Genomic DNA, 17,331 nt, shown 5'->3' on the forward strand with positions numbered 1-17,331 from the left:
TTCACCTCCTGCTGCAGTGAATTATGAAATTTGGCCCTAGAAACTTGAACCTGCTGGAATCCATAGATCCTTTTACTAAAACCTGGGGACTGGAGGTGATCTGAAACAGGCCGGAAAACTCCCAGGGACCTCTCACTACTTCTCAGCCTGGTCTCAGTTTAGAGAAGCTTGGGACAGAGATAGTCAGTGCTAAGATCTTTCTAGAGTTCTGAGCTCACTTTTCTGGAACTTCTTAGAGTTTGTTTGCAGAGGTTCAGAGCTGAGTGTCTCACTGGGGTTCCTTAGCTCGAGTATTGGGTTGAAACCCTTAGGTAATTCACAGGTGAGGTGCTGATTCTGTGTAGATCCAGACTCTAAGAGAAGACTGCCCAACTCGTGATCTGATATTTAGTTATCAGCTGTGGGTGAACAAAATGACTTCTGATTGGATAACTTTTTAGAATGGAAAGGGGTCAGAAAAATAGGAGTTTCCCCACCAAAGTGACTTCTCCGTATTTCACCAGATTCCTCTTGGGAACTCTCCTACTGCCCCTCATCTTGAAAACTCTATCAAGGAGGAAGTGGGGAAGGGACACTCCAGTATAGGACATATGGCTTTGAATAAAGTAATTGAACCTTTCTAGGCACTGAAAGGGCCAGCTAAGGCGACTCTTGGTGTTCTCCCACCTCTTAAACAGTTTGTGATGCTGAGTCCAGCATATTTCTGACTTCCTGGGAAGCAGGCAGAGCCAGGCTGCCCCTGCTTCACATCTGTTCTTAGAGGGGGTTGGGTGTAGCGGCACCCACAGGCTAGTATGTGATCCAGTGCCTCCCTGCTAACATCCTGCCCCAGTCACTGACTGACTTCATGCATTAGGGTACTGTAAAGTGAGCCCCTGCTCTTTAAAACTTCCTTTAGGCCCTCAGATTGGCCATAGAGAGCACTCCACAGCAGCCATCCACAGAAGAGCTGAGCTATGTAGTTTCTTCAATTGGGAACAATTTCTCTCATCTTGATGAATTGTGAAAGTGGGCTGCCTGTGTCTTCTCCCGTTAATTTAGATGTCCATTTTAACACAATCGGGGAACACCTGTACTTGCAATTGAGGTGGTAAAGTAGGGAAATGGTCTGGAGAATTTAAGAGAAAAAGAGACCCCCTTGTCTCAGTTTTCTGTTGATTCTGGATGAAATATCATCTGGCTGTATTAGAGAGTTAGTTGAAATAAGAGTCTGACCCATGAATTTGAGCACAGCAGCCCTTTGATCCGGTCCTCTTGTTGTATGGGAGAGGGAACCGAGGTTCCACCTGGGTAGGGACTTGCTCCGACATGCATCCTTGTTGACAGGTAGAGCCAGCACTGGGTTTCTCTCTATGGAATCCCATTGACTGCACTCAACCTCTGCTGCTGTCCTCCCTCCATGGGGGCACAGTCTCAGAGGTGACAATCTGTATGAACTCTACATTTTGGGATTCTGAAGGACAGCAGAGTCTCCTGGTCATCATTTGTATTTGGAAGCGGACTGAGTATTGATGCCACTCCCAAGGTGTGCAACTCTGATGGAAAGACATGAACGGGTCAGCACAGACCTGGAAGAACTGTGCTCTGCTCAGCAGTTGTAGCCCTTGTGTTGTTTATTATTTTTGATTCAAGTTTGTTCCTTTAAGAGTTACGCTTTTCAGAGCTACTGGCTGGAAGGACAGGCCTCCTTTCCTAGGTCCAAGGCCAGCCAGTTACTCCTGTGCTGAGCTCCCATGAACTGCAGCCAATGCCTTCTGGCTGACAAAGCAGCTTCTCAATGGTAAGTGTTTATGTTGCACTTTAGATTTGCAGAGTTCTTTCCCTAAGTTATTTCTTACCTCATTTTGGTGGGTGAAGAAACCAGAGCTCATCGGGGTGGTGACTGACTGGTCTAGAGTCATCTGACCAATTAGTGGTGAAGCTGATACAGGGGACTCAGAGCCTCTGAGTTTCTGGGTCATGACTTACCCAGTCAGTCACACAGCTTCTCTAAAATATGTTCTTTGTCCCTCACCGGCTTCTTTGTCCCCCTGAACTTAGCTGGCTTCTTTTAGAGTGGGCTATAAAGCTTTCCTGTTTCAAAGCTGTAGCTTTTTCTTATTGGTTGACCAGAAAGCTCTAAGTACCTAGAGAAACTCCATGCTAGGCTGCTGCGATGTGGGACCTGTCCTAGGTCAACCTGAGTTGTGGTGTGGCAGCAGCAGGGGGAGGGAGCAGGACGTTTCTATTTGGGTTTTGGAGAAAAGATCAATGCCCTTTCAGAATCATCAAGATTTATGCGTGGGAAGGTGATAAAGAATTTACATGAAAACATTGGCCGTTGCTTAAAGTTGATTAAAAATTCAACTGAAGAGCACTAAAAAATTTGCATCTAAAAGTTGAGAGGTTTTTGGCTCCCTTTTCAAACTTCACCAGTTGGGACACAGAGCTATATTTTTACCAGTGAGGCAGAGAGACGCCAGTGAGAATATTGAAAACTTTGACTATAGAAATTCCCACAAGAAATCTTACCATCTGTTTATTCTAGTCATTTTTTTCTTCACCTTGGGCTTAAAAAATTTTTTTATGACTCATTGCCCTTTTGACTTAAATGCGTCTGTTAATTACAGATGCTGGATGAGATGAGTATCTGTTTACCTGTCTTTACATGATTTCTCTGAAAATAAAATCTTCCCTTTGCTTCCCTCTCCAATTGTGAATTTAATTAAGAAGATGAGCAGTTGTGTTTGGAGTATTCAATAGTCTGCCTTTCCAAACATTCCACACAGCCGTTTGGATATTGATAAGTGTTTATTGTAGAACTAACAATACAGGCGAAACAGGAAGCAGCTCTTTGCTGGGTAGGATGCTCCACTCTCCGAGGGAACGCTCTTCAGCTGACTGAAGCAGGGAAGCCGAGCCAATCAGCGGCCGCTTTCCTAGCTCAGTCACCAGTCTGTGGTTGAGGAAGGGTTTTGCTTTTTGTGCTCTGTACTGGGAAGGCAGATAAAATGCCAGGTCTGGACTGCCTCTGGGGATAACCTCACCCTGTGGGATGTGAATGAATAGCATCTTGCCTGGTAAATCCACAGGAATTGATAAGGCAGGCGCAGTTTTCCCAAACAGGCCTTTTCTCTTTAAGCTCTAGCTGTGGTTTCTGCAGCAATTTTGTTTTTGCCTTGAAAGAGGTGTTCTGGATTATCAGACCTCCATGTATGACAATTTGTACCTGCATGGAATTGAAGACTCGGAGGCTGTAAGTATTTTCATAGATAGCTAATTCCCTCTCTCCTCCTCTTCCTCCTCCCACTATTCCCTCCACCCCCCCTCCCTTATTTCTTAGGCAACGCAGGGAACATGGAGCAGAAAGCTAACATCATTCTGGGGCTTGCTGACTGCTTTGTAAATGTTCTCTATGTAGTTTATAGGTAACTGAAATTATTTATTGTCAAGCAGTAAAGAAATGAGGGCGATGGCAAAGCATCTAAGAGTGTAGGCTGCTTGAATTTATACCTTACCGGGTCCACGTCTGATCTCACCAGGGGTAACTGCTCCTTGTAGACTGGTTTAAACTATGCAGAAAGTGCCTGTGTTTTCCAATAGCAGGGTCCGTAGAAAAGCCTTATTCATTATATAATATACATTGTTTGTTGAGCTAGCATGAATGGAAGTTCCTAAGCTCTAGCTGTATTATTATGTACTTTCTGGCCAAACAAGCAGTGCAGATCTACTGCTTCTTTGTTAAGGAAATCAGATGCAAGGGTTGTGGCCATCAGGCACCCCAGTGCAGAGGCAGTGGGCAGTGTTCCTATACTCCACCTTGGAAGAGTGAAGTAGACTCACGTGTGTTTTGGTTTAGAGAACTGGGCTCCTTTTCCCCCCTAGGTCAGGCTCATGCAATCTATTAAAATCAGGATAAAATAATTTTCTGAAATCCATAAAATCATACCATAGAATGCTAGCTTTTGAATATAAGGTAAAGCTGTTAATGGAATCTTTCTTTTGACTCTTGCTGGTGGTAGTTCCTATTTTTTTCATCAATACACAGAAACCTTGCAAGGTAGATGGTTGGGGGTGGTTAATGGGAAGTGCTGTGGGGAGTCTGAATTTTATGTGAGTGCAGTGCCATACATGTTGCTACATTTGAAACAGGAGTGTGTTATATAAGATTCTCTGGCTAAACCACCAAATACACAGGTTATAACAACAACAACAACAAAACCCCTGTGGTATACGTCAATGCAGACGTATATGTCAAATGATGCGCTATCCATGAAAGATAGAAATCCTCAGTTCTGTTAAGGCATTCCATTTTTCCATCCTGTCTGTGTGTTTGCTCTAACTCTAACTCTGTTTCCACAAAGTCTCTCTGCATGTTGCTCAACGTGCTCGTAAATAATCAGACTGTCAGTGTATTGCAAGGGACTGTAGTTCAAAACATTGGCGGCTGAAATCAAGAAGGTCCACACTTGCAGGTGGGATGGGGAAATGGCAAAGGCAATTACAGGAGTTGAGTAAGCCAGCTTCCCGGGCTGGGCTCTTCAGAAGGCCTGATCATTTCTTCTACCCCTTCTCTTCACACTCAGTTATGAAACCTATGATACCTTGCGAATTCTAAGTTTTCTTTTCAGCCATTGATTTTCAACTTGGGCAGGCAGGATATTGCACTGAAGTGAACTGGCATCGTTTAGAAATGCCTTTAGAAACTGGCTGCTGTGAAGAGTTGGATAGGAACTAAGGTATCCAGCTCCTTGTTCTCCAGAACTGTATAAATTTCAGATGCACTGGTTCAGAGGGGAGCCATTATAAGTATGAAAACATTTTTTTTTTTTAATTTTGCCTTTGGGTCCAGTCTCACAGGACAGTTGAGTTTTCCTGTAGGGTGGGAAGTGAAGGTGCAGTGACTTGACTCAGTGGCGGTAGTTGATGGAGGGTAGTGCTAGGTACTGCAGTGCTGTACTCCTGGTGACTCAGTGGTGGCCAGCAGGCTGACATCCTCCGGGCTGTGCACATCCGTGGAGATGAGGAAGGTGGGAAACCTGAGGAGTAGAGATGGGCATCTGGCCAATCCTGAGTGAGAGTATGGGAGGCTTTCAGGTGGGAGGGACTGAAACCGTGTCACATAAATCAGAGGGGAAGACAGAGGTGTTCGGAGGGGTGAACTGACTCTGAATGCTCATTTGAGTTTATTTGTTTTTATAAGGAAGAATAATGTGATGTGTTACCCAAGATGGTGTGAACAGAGCTTCAAGCCAATGGAGAAGACTAGGCCTAAATAGCTGACCTGGTGAAGTGACACATAAAGCCACACCTGGAGTGCCACCTCCTCAGCAGTCTTTCTCAGTGCCAATGCATTTATGGCTGTAAGTGTGGGGGTTGCCTAGACTGAAGCAGAGCTCTCGGAACAGGTCTGGTGGATAGGCGTGGAGAGGCTTTTCTCAGTTGGCCAGCTGCAGTCCGAGAATATACAGGCACTAAGAGCTGAGACCGGCACTTCGGTTGGGGGTGGGGGTTGGGGAACCCATCCGTATATGTCCTGCCGCTCTGTGCTGTTGAAAATGTCTTTGTGGGGTCTGTCGGGGTTAACCTGTGTTAAGTGATTATTTTCAATGTTTTCACACAGTAAGCTTGTAATAAGATCATCTCACCTAGGGACTATTTTATTCTGAATAAGAATAAAGCATTATTATGCACTGTTAGCGCCTCACATCCCCACAGTAGGAGAGGGATTTTGGTACTGTGATGCAAGGCTTTGCCTAAGAGTCTGGTCCAAAAGTAGATATTATGCTCCCAGTGCCCTAGATTTTAGTTTGTAACCTCTGTGTTTCACATACTGTATATATGAAGCGAGAGGAAAAAGAAACATGCCGGAACACACTTGAGTCTGGCGTTTTAGATTCTTGAGTCCTGTGGAACCTTTTTGGGCAAGGCCATTAACTTCTGTTCTGATGTGCAGGAGGGTAGTTAGGAATCTGGATTATAAGGAAGTGCAAAAGATCATTCGGCGCCCCACAGCAGGGCCCTGCTTCTGAATAGGAGATTTTGCACAGAACGTCACATCACTTCTTGTGTTACCTTGACGTGGATGACGGAGTGTGTGCTTCCAGATGAGCCCATACCTAGCCCCGGCTGGTTCCAGTGGATCATGCACATCGACTCTTCCTACACTGGCTGCTGTATAAGAGCTGCCTATTCTAACTTCACTGTCCCTGCTGTGTCTTAATACAAGTCCTGGTGGTCAAGATATTTTTCATGGACAGAGCCCCTCATGTACACTATACTATGTGTTTTCATCTGATTTACAGTAGATTTCATTAGATCTGCTCTTTAGTGCGTACACGTATTTCATAAATGGATTCATTGTGTATTTTGATGTTTGCGGAATTATTCTGGGAATAGATTTATTTTTTCATTCATCAGGTTTATTACATAAACAGAGGGATGTTCTTATAGGGATCCATGGAAGCAGCAGAGAAAGTTACCAAAAACCTACCGCCCAGAAATAGTCGCTGTTAATATATTGCTACATACCCTTTCAGATGATCAATGCACATATATGTAAATAGGTCAGTCTCAACCTGCTACTGTGCATTGCATCCTATTCTGTTTGATGCTGTTCTCACTTGAGAAGATGTTGAGCACACTAGGACTAGAACTGGCCTGCACAGGAGACGCTTTGCAAAATTTAGTGCTCCTACATGGACCTTCTGCAATTGTGAGCAACTTGAAATACAGATTCTTAGGGTATTTTGTAAAGTGGTGCCGGGGTTAGTTGCACATAGAATTAATATTTCATTTCCCTGACACAATTGCTTCCATTTCAAAATGCTGAAACTCTAAAGCATATAGAAGCAGATACCTGATCTTTTCCTGTGAAAAAGATGATCAGATCATCATTCAGGCAATTTCCAGAGAGGAAAATATAGTCTTTAAGTGTTTTTCAATCATAGAAAGGAATCATAATATATTGATTAATACTGTTAGAAATTTTATGTATGTAAAAGTTACAGCAAAGGTAAATGTTACAAACTTAGTGTATATGTATAACAGTATCTGAGTGTATAAATAAAAGCACATATTTAAATTTACATGTACCTACACATTATTATAAGGATAGTTTTGAGTTATTTATTTAAACTACTTGTTTTCTATAAGCTGTGGAACTATGTATCTTTGTCTCAATGTCTGTGCACCTCTGCATGCGTGTGTACTGTTCACCCTCATACCTTCACCTGCATTCGTAGACAGATATGTTCCATGCTTTACTAATTGATGGTTAATGCTAAGTGGGAGATTTCTACTGTGGAGCTTTTGGAGAAGGAAAATTAACTGCTTATGATGTGAACAAAGATACTCAAGAGAGTTGAAAGGCAACACAGCCACAAGAGAATAAAGAATTGCTCCTTTTAAAGATATAGTAAACTTATTTTAAATATGAAGATAGGTCCTTGTGCTTGCTAGGGAGGCTGATAAACTTCAGACAGAAGGATTTGTGTGTTTACGGGCCTTCAGAAAACACTCTAGGGATTTAAGGATTAGATTTCTTTTGGAAACAAGAACGCCAGAGGTCTCTATGGTTTGGTAGATCAGAGCATCCTTTCTAGGGTCAGAAAGTCTTTCTGGCCTATTTATAGAGAATGAAGACTGATCTGTAAGAGAATCCAAGGACTGGATACTGGCATCTCTGACCAGAGAAGAAAACCAAATGTTGCTCCTGGTTTGTGTAAGAAATTTGACTGAGAAAATCAACTCGTTTTACTCAGCTGAGCTATGTTGGTATTTGGCTAGGGTGTGTTAAGTAAATGATGAACAGAGCTTTCACTTAAGTCGGTCAATTTTTAGCAATGATGGTTTTCTAAAATATATATTGAACTTATTTCTAGATGTAATTGGCATGGAGCTAAAGAGAGAAATTCCTTGAATCTGATCAGATCCCATGAATTTGCTGTTCCAACTTGTCGATCTTGCTGCTTTCTTGTTAATTTTCCATTTTTTTGGGTCACAGAGGCAAGAATTCAGATCAGTCCTTGCCGGGTACTTCCATGTCTCCTTTTCTGCTGTTGTTGTTATTATTATTATTATCATTAGACTGTGATGAGTCAATCCAGGATTTAGAATATGGACCTATGACTCCCTTTGTATGTACTCAATGAACATTCCATTATTCTGTGGTGTAAGACATTCTATATGAAGGTCAGCAATAACGGTGAAAAACCATTCTTTTAGGCTGAAGGTGGGGAGGCATCCCATTGCCTTAGCTCTTCTCTTTCTATGGGGTTCAGCTTGGACCTTATTTCTATGTCCACAGTTCTCCCATTCCGGTCACTATGTCCCCTTTACTCTCTCTTACCCAGGTGAACAAGGCCACCTAAGGAGGACAAGAGGATATAACTGGACTGATTATCATTGTTCATTCTCTTCTCTTCCTTCTCCCACTAGTCCTTTACAGTAATCATCAGGCCATGAACTCAGATATCCATGACGTTAAGTTAAAAATTGTACCAAGGAAGCTCTACAGATACAAGCTCTGTGTTCTCGTCTTCATCGGCTGATTTAGGGGCTTTTCATGTGTTTGCACCAGGCTATGGTGGCTGTGAAAACAGCAACAGCTGTAAAGCCACACTGGAAAAAAGACATTCGTTGGGTGGATGCCTGAGCTCTCACATGAGGCTGGGGCACTGCTGAGTAAAGCTAGTGTTCAGAACAACTTAGTGTGTAAAACCCAAGGGAGTTTACAGTTCATATAAAATGATGACAGCAGATTGGGAGTTGTAGATTTTTATGCATTGGACTTTGAGCTTTTTAAGACTTTGAAGGGCATGAGTCTAAGATAAAACTGTGTGGCTATTTTTACAGTACATATCGGTATGCCAAAAGAAGGTAGCCCAGATAGCTCACGCGACAATCTTTGAGATCTAAATAGACCTCAAGATACTTGCTCTTGCTCTACATTTTATATTCTTTATAACATGGCTGCATAGTTTTAGTTATAAATATTTCCCTCTCTTTTTAAATGGTGCCATGTTATCTATACTTCCTGTGTTCTTTTTTTTTTTTCTCTTGTGTCTGTCATCAGAAATATTGAAAAGTCTTATATTTAAAACAGGATGTTTTGAATTTGCATTTAGCCTTTTCATTCAGAGTTGATCTAAAGGATCCACTCAGACATGGAGATTGGCAACTGTCAATTACTCAGGAGCTTGTCTGTGTAGTTTGTAAAAAAAAAAAAAAAAAAATCAGTTGTCTTTTTTGCCTTTCTTATGCCTATTATTCCTTAATCTCTCTTTTCTTTTTAGCTTGAGCATCATATAGGGAAAAGATTCTGACCTTCAGTGTTATTACTATTGCAGCTTTGTTGAAAATTTTGGTGAGTGATAAGGTTGTAGCTGAAATTGTTTTTAGATCTTTTTTAATCTCCATAAAACTTAAATTTTGTCTTCTATTGGGCATATCTGTCATCCAGGAGAATTTCAGGTTTACTTTTTGCGCTTTGTATTATGAAAAAAATAGTGTAGTATAATAGTGTCATGATCAAAAGTGGAGACAGACAGGCATGGCGGCTCATGCCTGTAATCTCAGCACTTTAGGAGGCACAGGTGGGTGGATCACTTGAGCTCAGGAGTTTGAGACCAGTCTGGGCAACATGGCGAAACCCCGTATTTACAAAACAAACAAACAAACAAAAAAAAACTAGCAGGGCATGGCGGTGTGTGCCTGTAGTCCCAGCTACTCAGGAGGCTGAGGCAGGAGGATCCCTTGAGCCCAGGAGGTTGAGGCTTCAGTGAGGTGTGATCATGCCACTGCATTTCAGGCTCAGTGACAGAATGAGACCCTGTCTCAAAAAAAAAAAAAAAAAATGTGGAGACAGTGCCATATTGCCAGGGATTGAAGATTGAATTCTGACTTCTCCTTTCCTACCTTGTGGCCGTGGGCATATTTCTTTTTTTTGTTGTTTTTCCCAAGATGGAGTCTTGCTCTGTTGCCCAGGCTGGAGTGCAATGGTGTGATCTCAGCTCACTGCAACCTCTGCCTCCTGGGTTCAAGCATTTCTCCTGCCTCAGCCTCTCGAGTAGCTGGAATCACAGGTGCCTGCCACCACACCTGGCTAATTTTTGTATTTTTAGTAGAAACGGGGTTTCACCATGTTGGCCAGGCTGGTCTTGAACTCCTGACCTCGTGATCCACCTACATTGGCCTCCCAAAGTGCTGGGATTACAGGCGTGAACCACCGCGCCTGGCATGAGTATATTTCTTAAACTTTCCATGTCTTGGTTTCCTCATCCCTGTCAATAATAATAGAAGTTACTTTTTGGGTGGTTTCGAAGATTAAGTTAGTTAATGTGTATAAAACCCTTAAAAGCAGATACATGTTATCTGCCATTATTGTTATACACATAATGAATGTAGTTAACAGTTTCAGTAACTAAACATACCCCTTCCTCTATGGGTTCTGATAGTCCCACCAACGTCTTTGTTTTATTTTCAGAGCCCATACATGGCTTTTGACAGTGATTTCCAAAAATCTTATAGTGGTTGACAGGTAAAGGAATTCAGTAATCCCCTAAGGCCCTATGGTTAGGTCATTGTATTTTGTTTTAGGAAAGCAGGTGGTAAAATGTAATTGAAAGAATGCTGGGAGTTGGAAATCTTGGTCTTTGCCACTTTTTTTTTTTTAACTTTAAATTCCAGGGTACATGTGCAGATCTTGCAAGATTGTTACACAGGAATACACATGCCACAGTAGTTTGGTGCATCCATCCCCCTGTCACCTACATTAAGTATTTCTCCTAATGGCAAGTCACTTAATCTCTGACTCAATGTTTCCCTCTTATAAAATAAATAAGTTTGAGTAGATCATTTTCTAAGGTTTCTTCACATCCAAACTTTTGTACTTTTTCCTGATAAGCCGTTTCTTCAGTTAAGATAAAAATGTCACCATATGCCATTTGCTTTTTGAAGCAATCAGTTACCAAGGTGTTTTATACATAATGAGTAAAGTGTCAGTGTTTGGACCTTGAGTCTGGATGTTTGTCCTTTTCAGAATCTTTGAAGGAAGAAGGTATGTGTGGTGCATCTCGTTGACTGGGGTAGATGTTTGAAAAGGAAAATGTTTTATTTAAGACTTTTAATTTTTGAAGCCAAAAAGGATGCTTTGTCTATTGCTCGTTTGCTTGCCAATACCCATGGTGCACTTCCAGCCCACAGTGATTTGAGCTTGGAAACACTTGAGTCTCATCTCTAAGAAAAAAAATTAAAAGCGAAAGCTTTCTGAGAAGCAAATTTCTCCTAACTCTTACTGATGATTGAGGAAAGGTAATTCTGCTTTAAATTATTTTTCCTTCTTGTCTAAGGTATCTGAGCTGTACACTACCAGACTGTTGGTATAAAAACATTTTAAATCATTGTTTTGTGATGATACTGCCTAATCATCAAGAATATTTGTTGTTCAGTGTATTCTTGCTCCACAGAATTTTCTTCAGCTCATTATTATTATCCTTTGGGATGTTCTAAAACCAATAATTCATCATTGAAAAACCCCAGGAATACAATCGATTCTAGGAGACAGTCATTACTTTTAAAAGTCATTCATGACTCTTAAAAGGAATAATTGTGCCTCGCCTGGTTAAGTTCCATCTATGATAAGGTGAAAGGATGCAAAGATAAGAGAGAAAAAGACAATCTTGACTTGAGCCCAATCTCTCAAACAGCCCTTTAAATAATGTTTGAACGAAGTAAGAGTCGGGGGCAAATATTTATCGTCAAGCTAGAAAACTATGGCGAATGTCATGCTAAAATGGTTAGTGCATAAACAAATTAGTTCCCTAGCTTATTTCCAAAAAGTTATTATTGATAGCTTAACATCATCTAATTTCTTTTTTTTTTTTCTTTGAGATGAAGCCTTGCTCTGTCGCCAGGCTGGAGTGCAGTGGTGCAATCTCAGCTCCCTGCAACTTCTGCCTCCTGGGTTCAAGCAATTCTCCTGCTTCAACTTCCCAAATAGCTGGGACTACATGCGTGTGCCACCACGCCCAGCTAATTTTTTTGTATTTTTAGTAGAGACAGGGTTTCACCATGTTGGCTAGGATGGTCTTGATCTCTTGACCTTGTGATTCACCTGCCCCGGCCTCCCAAAGTGCTGGGATTACAGGTGTGAGCCACCACGCTAGGCCCCACCTCAGCTAACTTCAAATGATGTCCTAGAGTTAATGTCTTGGGCTTTACTTGATTCAATGGCTCTGTTGATTCAAGTGATAGGATTAAGAACCTATTTATCACATTTTCAAATCATCTCACTTGATCATGTTGTTAACACTTCGAATATAGGAACGGGACCAAGGTGAAGTTGATAAGGTAGGTGAGGACAGAACATTTAATTATGATGCACAGGACCCTTTGTGAGGTGCTAGGATATTGCAGAACAGGGTAAGGAATGAAAGCACACAAATTATGGCTAGTTAGACATTAGATTTCAAAAAGAAAAGACCACATGATAGTCACGTTTCATATTAGTTAACTGAAAACCAAAAATTTGGTACATAAAACATGATGCATAGTCTTAGAGTGCCAGTGACAGTATTTTTCTATATTGTAAAAATCCCTAAAGGCATATTTTTTACTTTATTTGTCCAAAGGCACAATTTTCCTCCCATATTTAACACGACTAACACAGGCCTCCATCTTAAAGCTGATGTTGTTTTGCAGTTTTATTGGCGGTTTTTTCCCCTTAGTGATACATAATCTAATACTGAAACTTAAAATCATTGATATCTCAAATTCAGTGAAATGGGAGTATTTGGGGAAAAATTTTTAAACAATACAAAACCACAGAGTATAAAAAATTAGTCTTCCTTGATGACTTCCCAATCTGCTCCCCTCCCCACTGGTTGTCATTCTCAACAATTCAGTGGTTATCCATTTTTATGCATTGGCAAACAGGAATATTTAGAAAAATGTACTTATAAGCAAACATATCATATTTGTAACCTTTAAAAATGCAAATAAGATCATAATAAATATTATTGTGACTTGCTTTCTTCACCTAAAAATGTACCGTGGATTTTTTTTCCAATATCAATTGATTATTTTTAATAAAAGGTGACATAATTGCTGTGCAGTGTGGTTTAGCCATGATGATTTTTTCCCACTGATAGAGATTTAGACTATTTTTCATTTTTCAGTCCTACAGATAAATGCTACAGTTAACATTCTCTCTCTCTCTTTTTTTTTTCTTTTTGAGACAAAGTCTCGCTCTGTTGACCAGGCTGGGGTGCAGTGGCACGATCTCGGCTTACTGCAACTTCCGTCTCCTGGGCTCAAGCAATTCTCCTGACTCAGCCTCTTGAGTAGCTGAGATTATAGGTGTGTGCCACACACCCAGCAATTTTTTGTATTTTTAGTAGAGATGGGGTTTCACCATGTTGGCCACACTGGTCTCGAACTCCTGATCTCAGGTAATCCACCTGCCTTAGCCTTCCACGGTGCTGGGATTACAGGCATGAACCACTGTGCCTGGCCCAACATTCTTTTACATGAATCTTTGTGTACACATGGAGCATTTCTCTAAAACAGCTTCTTAGAAGTAGAATTACTGGATCAAAGGAGTAACACATTTTAAGATGTATATATATCGGTGAGCATTGTAAAACATTTTTACATGATACATTTTTTTTTTTTTTTGGTTCAGAAAAGAACCAATTTAGTTCAGCCTCTTTAACTTGAAATATAAGACTTCAAAGAAGTTTCTTGATTGTGGATAGCAACTTTACAATATGACCTCTAGATTCTATAGGAAGAGCTTATTTACTCTCCGTTGTAATAATTTGGTTTAAAAATAACACACAAAAACTGGGAAAGTTTTATATGCCCTCATCATTTCAAAGATGAAACAATTGGGGCCCAGAGAAATTAGGCTACTTGCTTAGAATGACCCAATTTGTAGTAGAGCTGGATCTGGAGCCTTCCTCACATTTCTTTCTAGAGCGATATTCTTTTTATGATGCCAAATTCCAAGGGTTAGTACTCTAAAAAACTGGAATAAACCTGAAGAGTGGTATAACCCTGTTATTTGTATGATGCTTGACAGCTTACAAAGCAGTTGGGAGTTGGGCTAATCTCCAAAACACAGATCAGATTGCTCTCTGACCCAAATGGTGAGAACTTGGAGACCAGATTTGCCTCCCAATTTCTTTCAAGATTTTGTTTGATGTTGCTTTATGATACAGCTTGAAGTCCCAAGTCGTTGATGGATTAGAATGATAATACACCCATAAAACTTAAATGAACATAAAATTTCAATGCTAGAGAATGTCACAAAGAGGTTTTGTGTTTTAGGGAAATGTTAGAGCTCTCATGATTTGTATGCAGGCCTTGATGACAGTTGCAAGTTACTGCTACATTTGGCCTTAGCCATGAGCATCCGAATTTCATTTTTATTCTCTGCTTTTCTCATTTACGATTCATCTCCATGAGCTTCCAGTTCAAAGAAACATTTGCATGATTCATATTGCATAATTTTTAAAAGGTAAATGGAGCAGCAGTATTTGTAAAAGTTACGAGCAACTATACGTTCTGGGGGTGGGGGTGGAGAGTGTCCCTGATGACATGCTCAAATTAGGATAAATTGAGAGGGTTTAATAGCATGGAAAGGTACTGGTAGGGTGCAGGGAAACCTCAAGGGTTAGTGCTGTACCCCCATGGCTAGTAACTGCAGAGTTGTGAGCACCCCTAGAAAGGGTGTGGCCTTGAGAAGGACACAGCTTTCCCTTGGACGGATACAGCCAGTTTTGGAGCATCTCACAAGGAGGAAGCCAGAGAAGAAATACCCCAATCTATTCTCCCTTAGTCTGATCCCTGCTAGGGCAACTTTTGGCCAAACTCAACCAGCAGCCAAAGAGCACAACTTACAGGTTAGCCCCGCAGTGCAAGAGCAGAGTGGGGAAGGGCGGAGGGTGGTTTGGAGAGGTGATTTGGTTCCATCTGTATTACTGTATTGTCTGAGTGTATATTCACATAAGTAGATGAAGGCATACAATTTGAAGACATTCTTTTTTTTTTTTTTTTTTTTTTTTTTCTTTGAGACAGGGTCTTCCTCTGTTGCCCAGGCTAGAATGCAGTGGCGCAATCATGGCTTACTGCAGTCTCAGACCTCCTGGGCTCAAGTGATCCTCCCACCGCATTCTTCTGAGTAGCTGGGACTGCAGGTGACTGCCACCATGCCTGGCTAATTTTTTATTTTTATTTTTGTAGAGGTGGGATCTCACTGTGTTGCCCAGGCTGATCTCAAACTCCTGCGCTCAAGTAATCTTCCTGCCTCAGCTTCCCAAAGTGTTGGGATTATAGCCATGAGCCACTGCACTTAGCTTGAAGCCATTCTTAAAGCACACCTCTGAAGATGCTGGTGACACTCTGAAGGAGCTGTTGTTGGTTATCTTCCATTGGAGATGTGTGTTGGCTTTCATACGTGAGAATAGTTACTCTGCAATCAGTCTCCTGGGTTTTAATTCCTGTACTGTTGCTTTGATGAAGACCTTAAGTACTTCAACAAAATGTCTAGCAATAGGAGCAAATAAAATATTTAAATGTTACTTGTGTAGAGAAAGCTTGAGAAGCTAAGCTAAGAGGGCTTTCATGATTGCCTTCAAATGCCTAAACGTCTCTGCGGAGAATGAAAAGATATAGGAAAGTGTGAATGCGACCAACTTGTGGCTTAGATCTGCTCCATTGTCATGGCCAGGCCAGAATAATTTTCAGGATCGCTCCAAATGTCATCACATTGTGATTCCCACCACATATAACATTGGGAACAGGGTGGTGGGAACACGGATTAGCTGTGAGATTTTGCAGTTCTGATGACAGCCTTCCTATTAAAGGATACATTGACTGGGCAGGTGTGGGGATGCTAAGAGAAGCATTTCCTTTACATGGATGATACTAACTTGGAGGCCAAGTCTTGTCATTTTTAGTAAAGCTAAAATAGACCCTGTGTGTCTCTATTTAAAAATCAACTTTGGCCACTGGTTTCACAGTGTGTAAAATATGTGAAAATCCATTGATGTACACGTGTGATATGTGCACATTTCTATACATGTGTTATACTTTAATTAGAAATTTTGGGAGTTTGTTTTGGGGAAACCAGTGAAACTAGTGGAATTCTGAAAGCTGTGATCAGGATTAGGATGGATATAATGAAGGCCCTTACTTTCCATTGCTAAGACTTGCAAAATGTAGAAGGGAGTAGATTCACGTACTCAATAGATGCTGTAATCCTGAGTGCTGAAAGAGCACTAACCCTTGGCTAGTGGACCAATTGGCCAACGATTGGGACATGTGACCCATCACTGGGACATGGGAAGAGCATGACCCTCCAGTCTCTGAAACAGAAAGTGCTCTCCTTGGTGTTGCTTATGGTCACCTTTTCCTTCACTGCCCTCCCTGGGACAGATAGTGATGGTGGTCACATGCCCAAGCCAGCAGATGCCTCACCTCTCTGAGTAGCCATGATCCTTAAGGTAAGGAGAACTTGGGGGAAGTTGATTTTCTCCCCACATTTAGCAGTATTTGTAGGGTCAAAGCCAGGCTGTTCTCAGTGGTGAGAGCTGGTCCTTATGCTTACAGAACTGTGCCAATGGCCACAGCAGAGAGCCAATTCCAGTAATAAGGAATAAAAGGATTGCCATGAGTCTCAGTTGTGGTTTATTTTGATAAGATTCAAAGGTTCAGATGTTTACTCCTGGAAGGGTGTGTGCTTGGCATATGGTATACAGAGATACTCTCTAGAGAGGTACTGTATGAGTCTTAAATATACCTAAGGGGTTTTATGAAAGCTAAGCTACCATACGTATTACGTGAACATTGCTTGGATTGTTTCATTTTCACAACTTAAGTACTTATAAAATAATAGACTTAAAATTGATTTCTAATTTTTATAGCTCAAATTCTCGAATTGTTACTAGTGTAGAGCGCAGTGTTATAAGAAGGGTGAGGCAGATCTTATAACTGAAGCACACTGTTACCATTTGTTATGGATGCTTTTCATTAGCTCTGATATTTTGAATGAATGAATGAATGTGTGTGTGAATCTCCTTGAATCAGAGGTACAATATGAAGAACTATGCAAATTATGCAAGATATTATAGCAAGATTTTATTAGGATTGAATAGTATGTTGATAAATATGATATTGTTCTGCTTTGGTTTTGAAATTACACAGGTATAAAAGTAGCTAAAAAAATTTATTCATCCAACATTCCAAATTTAAGTTGGATAAATTTAGCCTTAAAATGTAAGAGCGAGAAAAAAAAAAGGATACAAATAAGATAGAAAAAGGATGTGAAATGCATAATCTAGATTCTAT

At 41.0% G+C, this 17,331-nt stretch overlaps 1 protein-coding gene across 4 annotated transcripts in view; it reads left to right on the plus strand.

Moving 5' to 3' along the window:
- CACNB4 (calcium voltage-gated channel auxiliary subunit beta 4) overlaps positions 1 to 17,331 on the plus strand; it is a 273,910-nt gene that overhangs the window by 128,933 nt on the left and 127,646 nt on the right. Inside the window, exons 1-2 of one of the 4 annotated variants that reach the window (XM_017523207.2) lie at positions 2,909 to 3,235; positions 5,183 to 5,342. The exons of 2 other annotated variants lie outside the window; for them this stretch is intronic. In XM_017523207.2, the coding sequence (XP_017378696.1) occupies positions 5,337 to 5,342 (6 nt within the window). In that variant the 5' untranslated portion in view covers positions 2,909 to 3,235; positions 5,183 to 5,336. Of the gene's footprint in view, positions 1 to 2,908; positions 3,236 to 5,182; positions 5,343 to 17,331 lie in introns of those variants that run through there. One more of the 4 variants, XM_017523206.2, reaches the window with a different exon arrangement.

Source organism: Cebus imitator, unplaced genomic scaffold (genome assembly GCF_001604975.1).
Source record: "Cebus imitator isolate Cc_AM_T3 unplaced genomic scaffold, Cebus_imitator-1.0 Scaffold27, whole genome shotgun sequence".
Taxonomy (NCBI): domain Eukaryota; kingdom Metazoa; phylum Chordata; class Mammalia; order Primates; family Cebidae; genus Cebus; species Cebus imitator.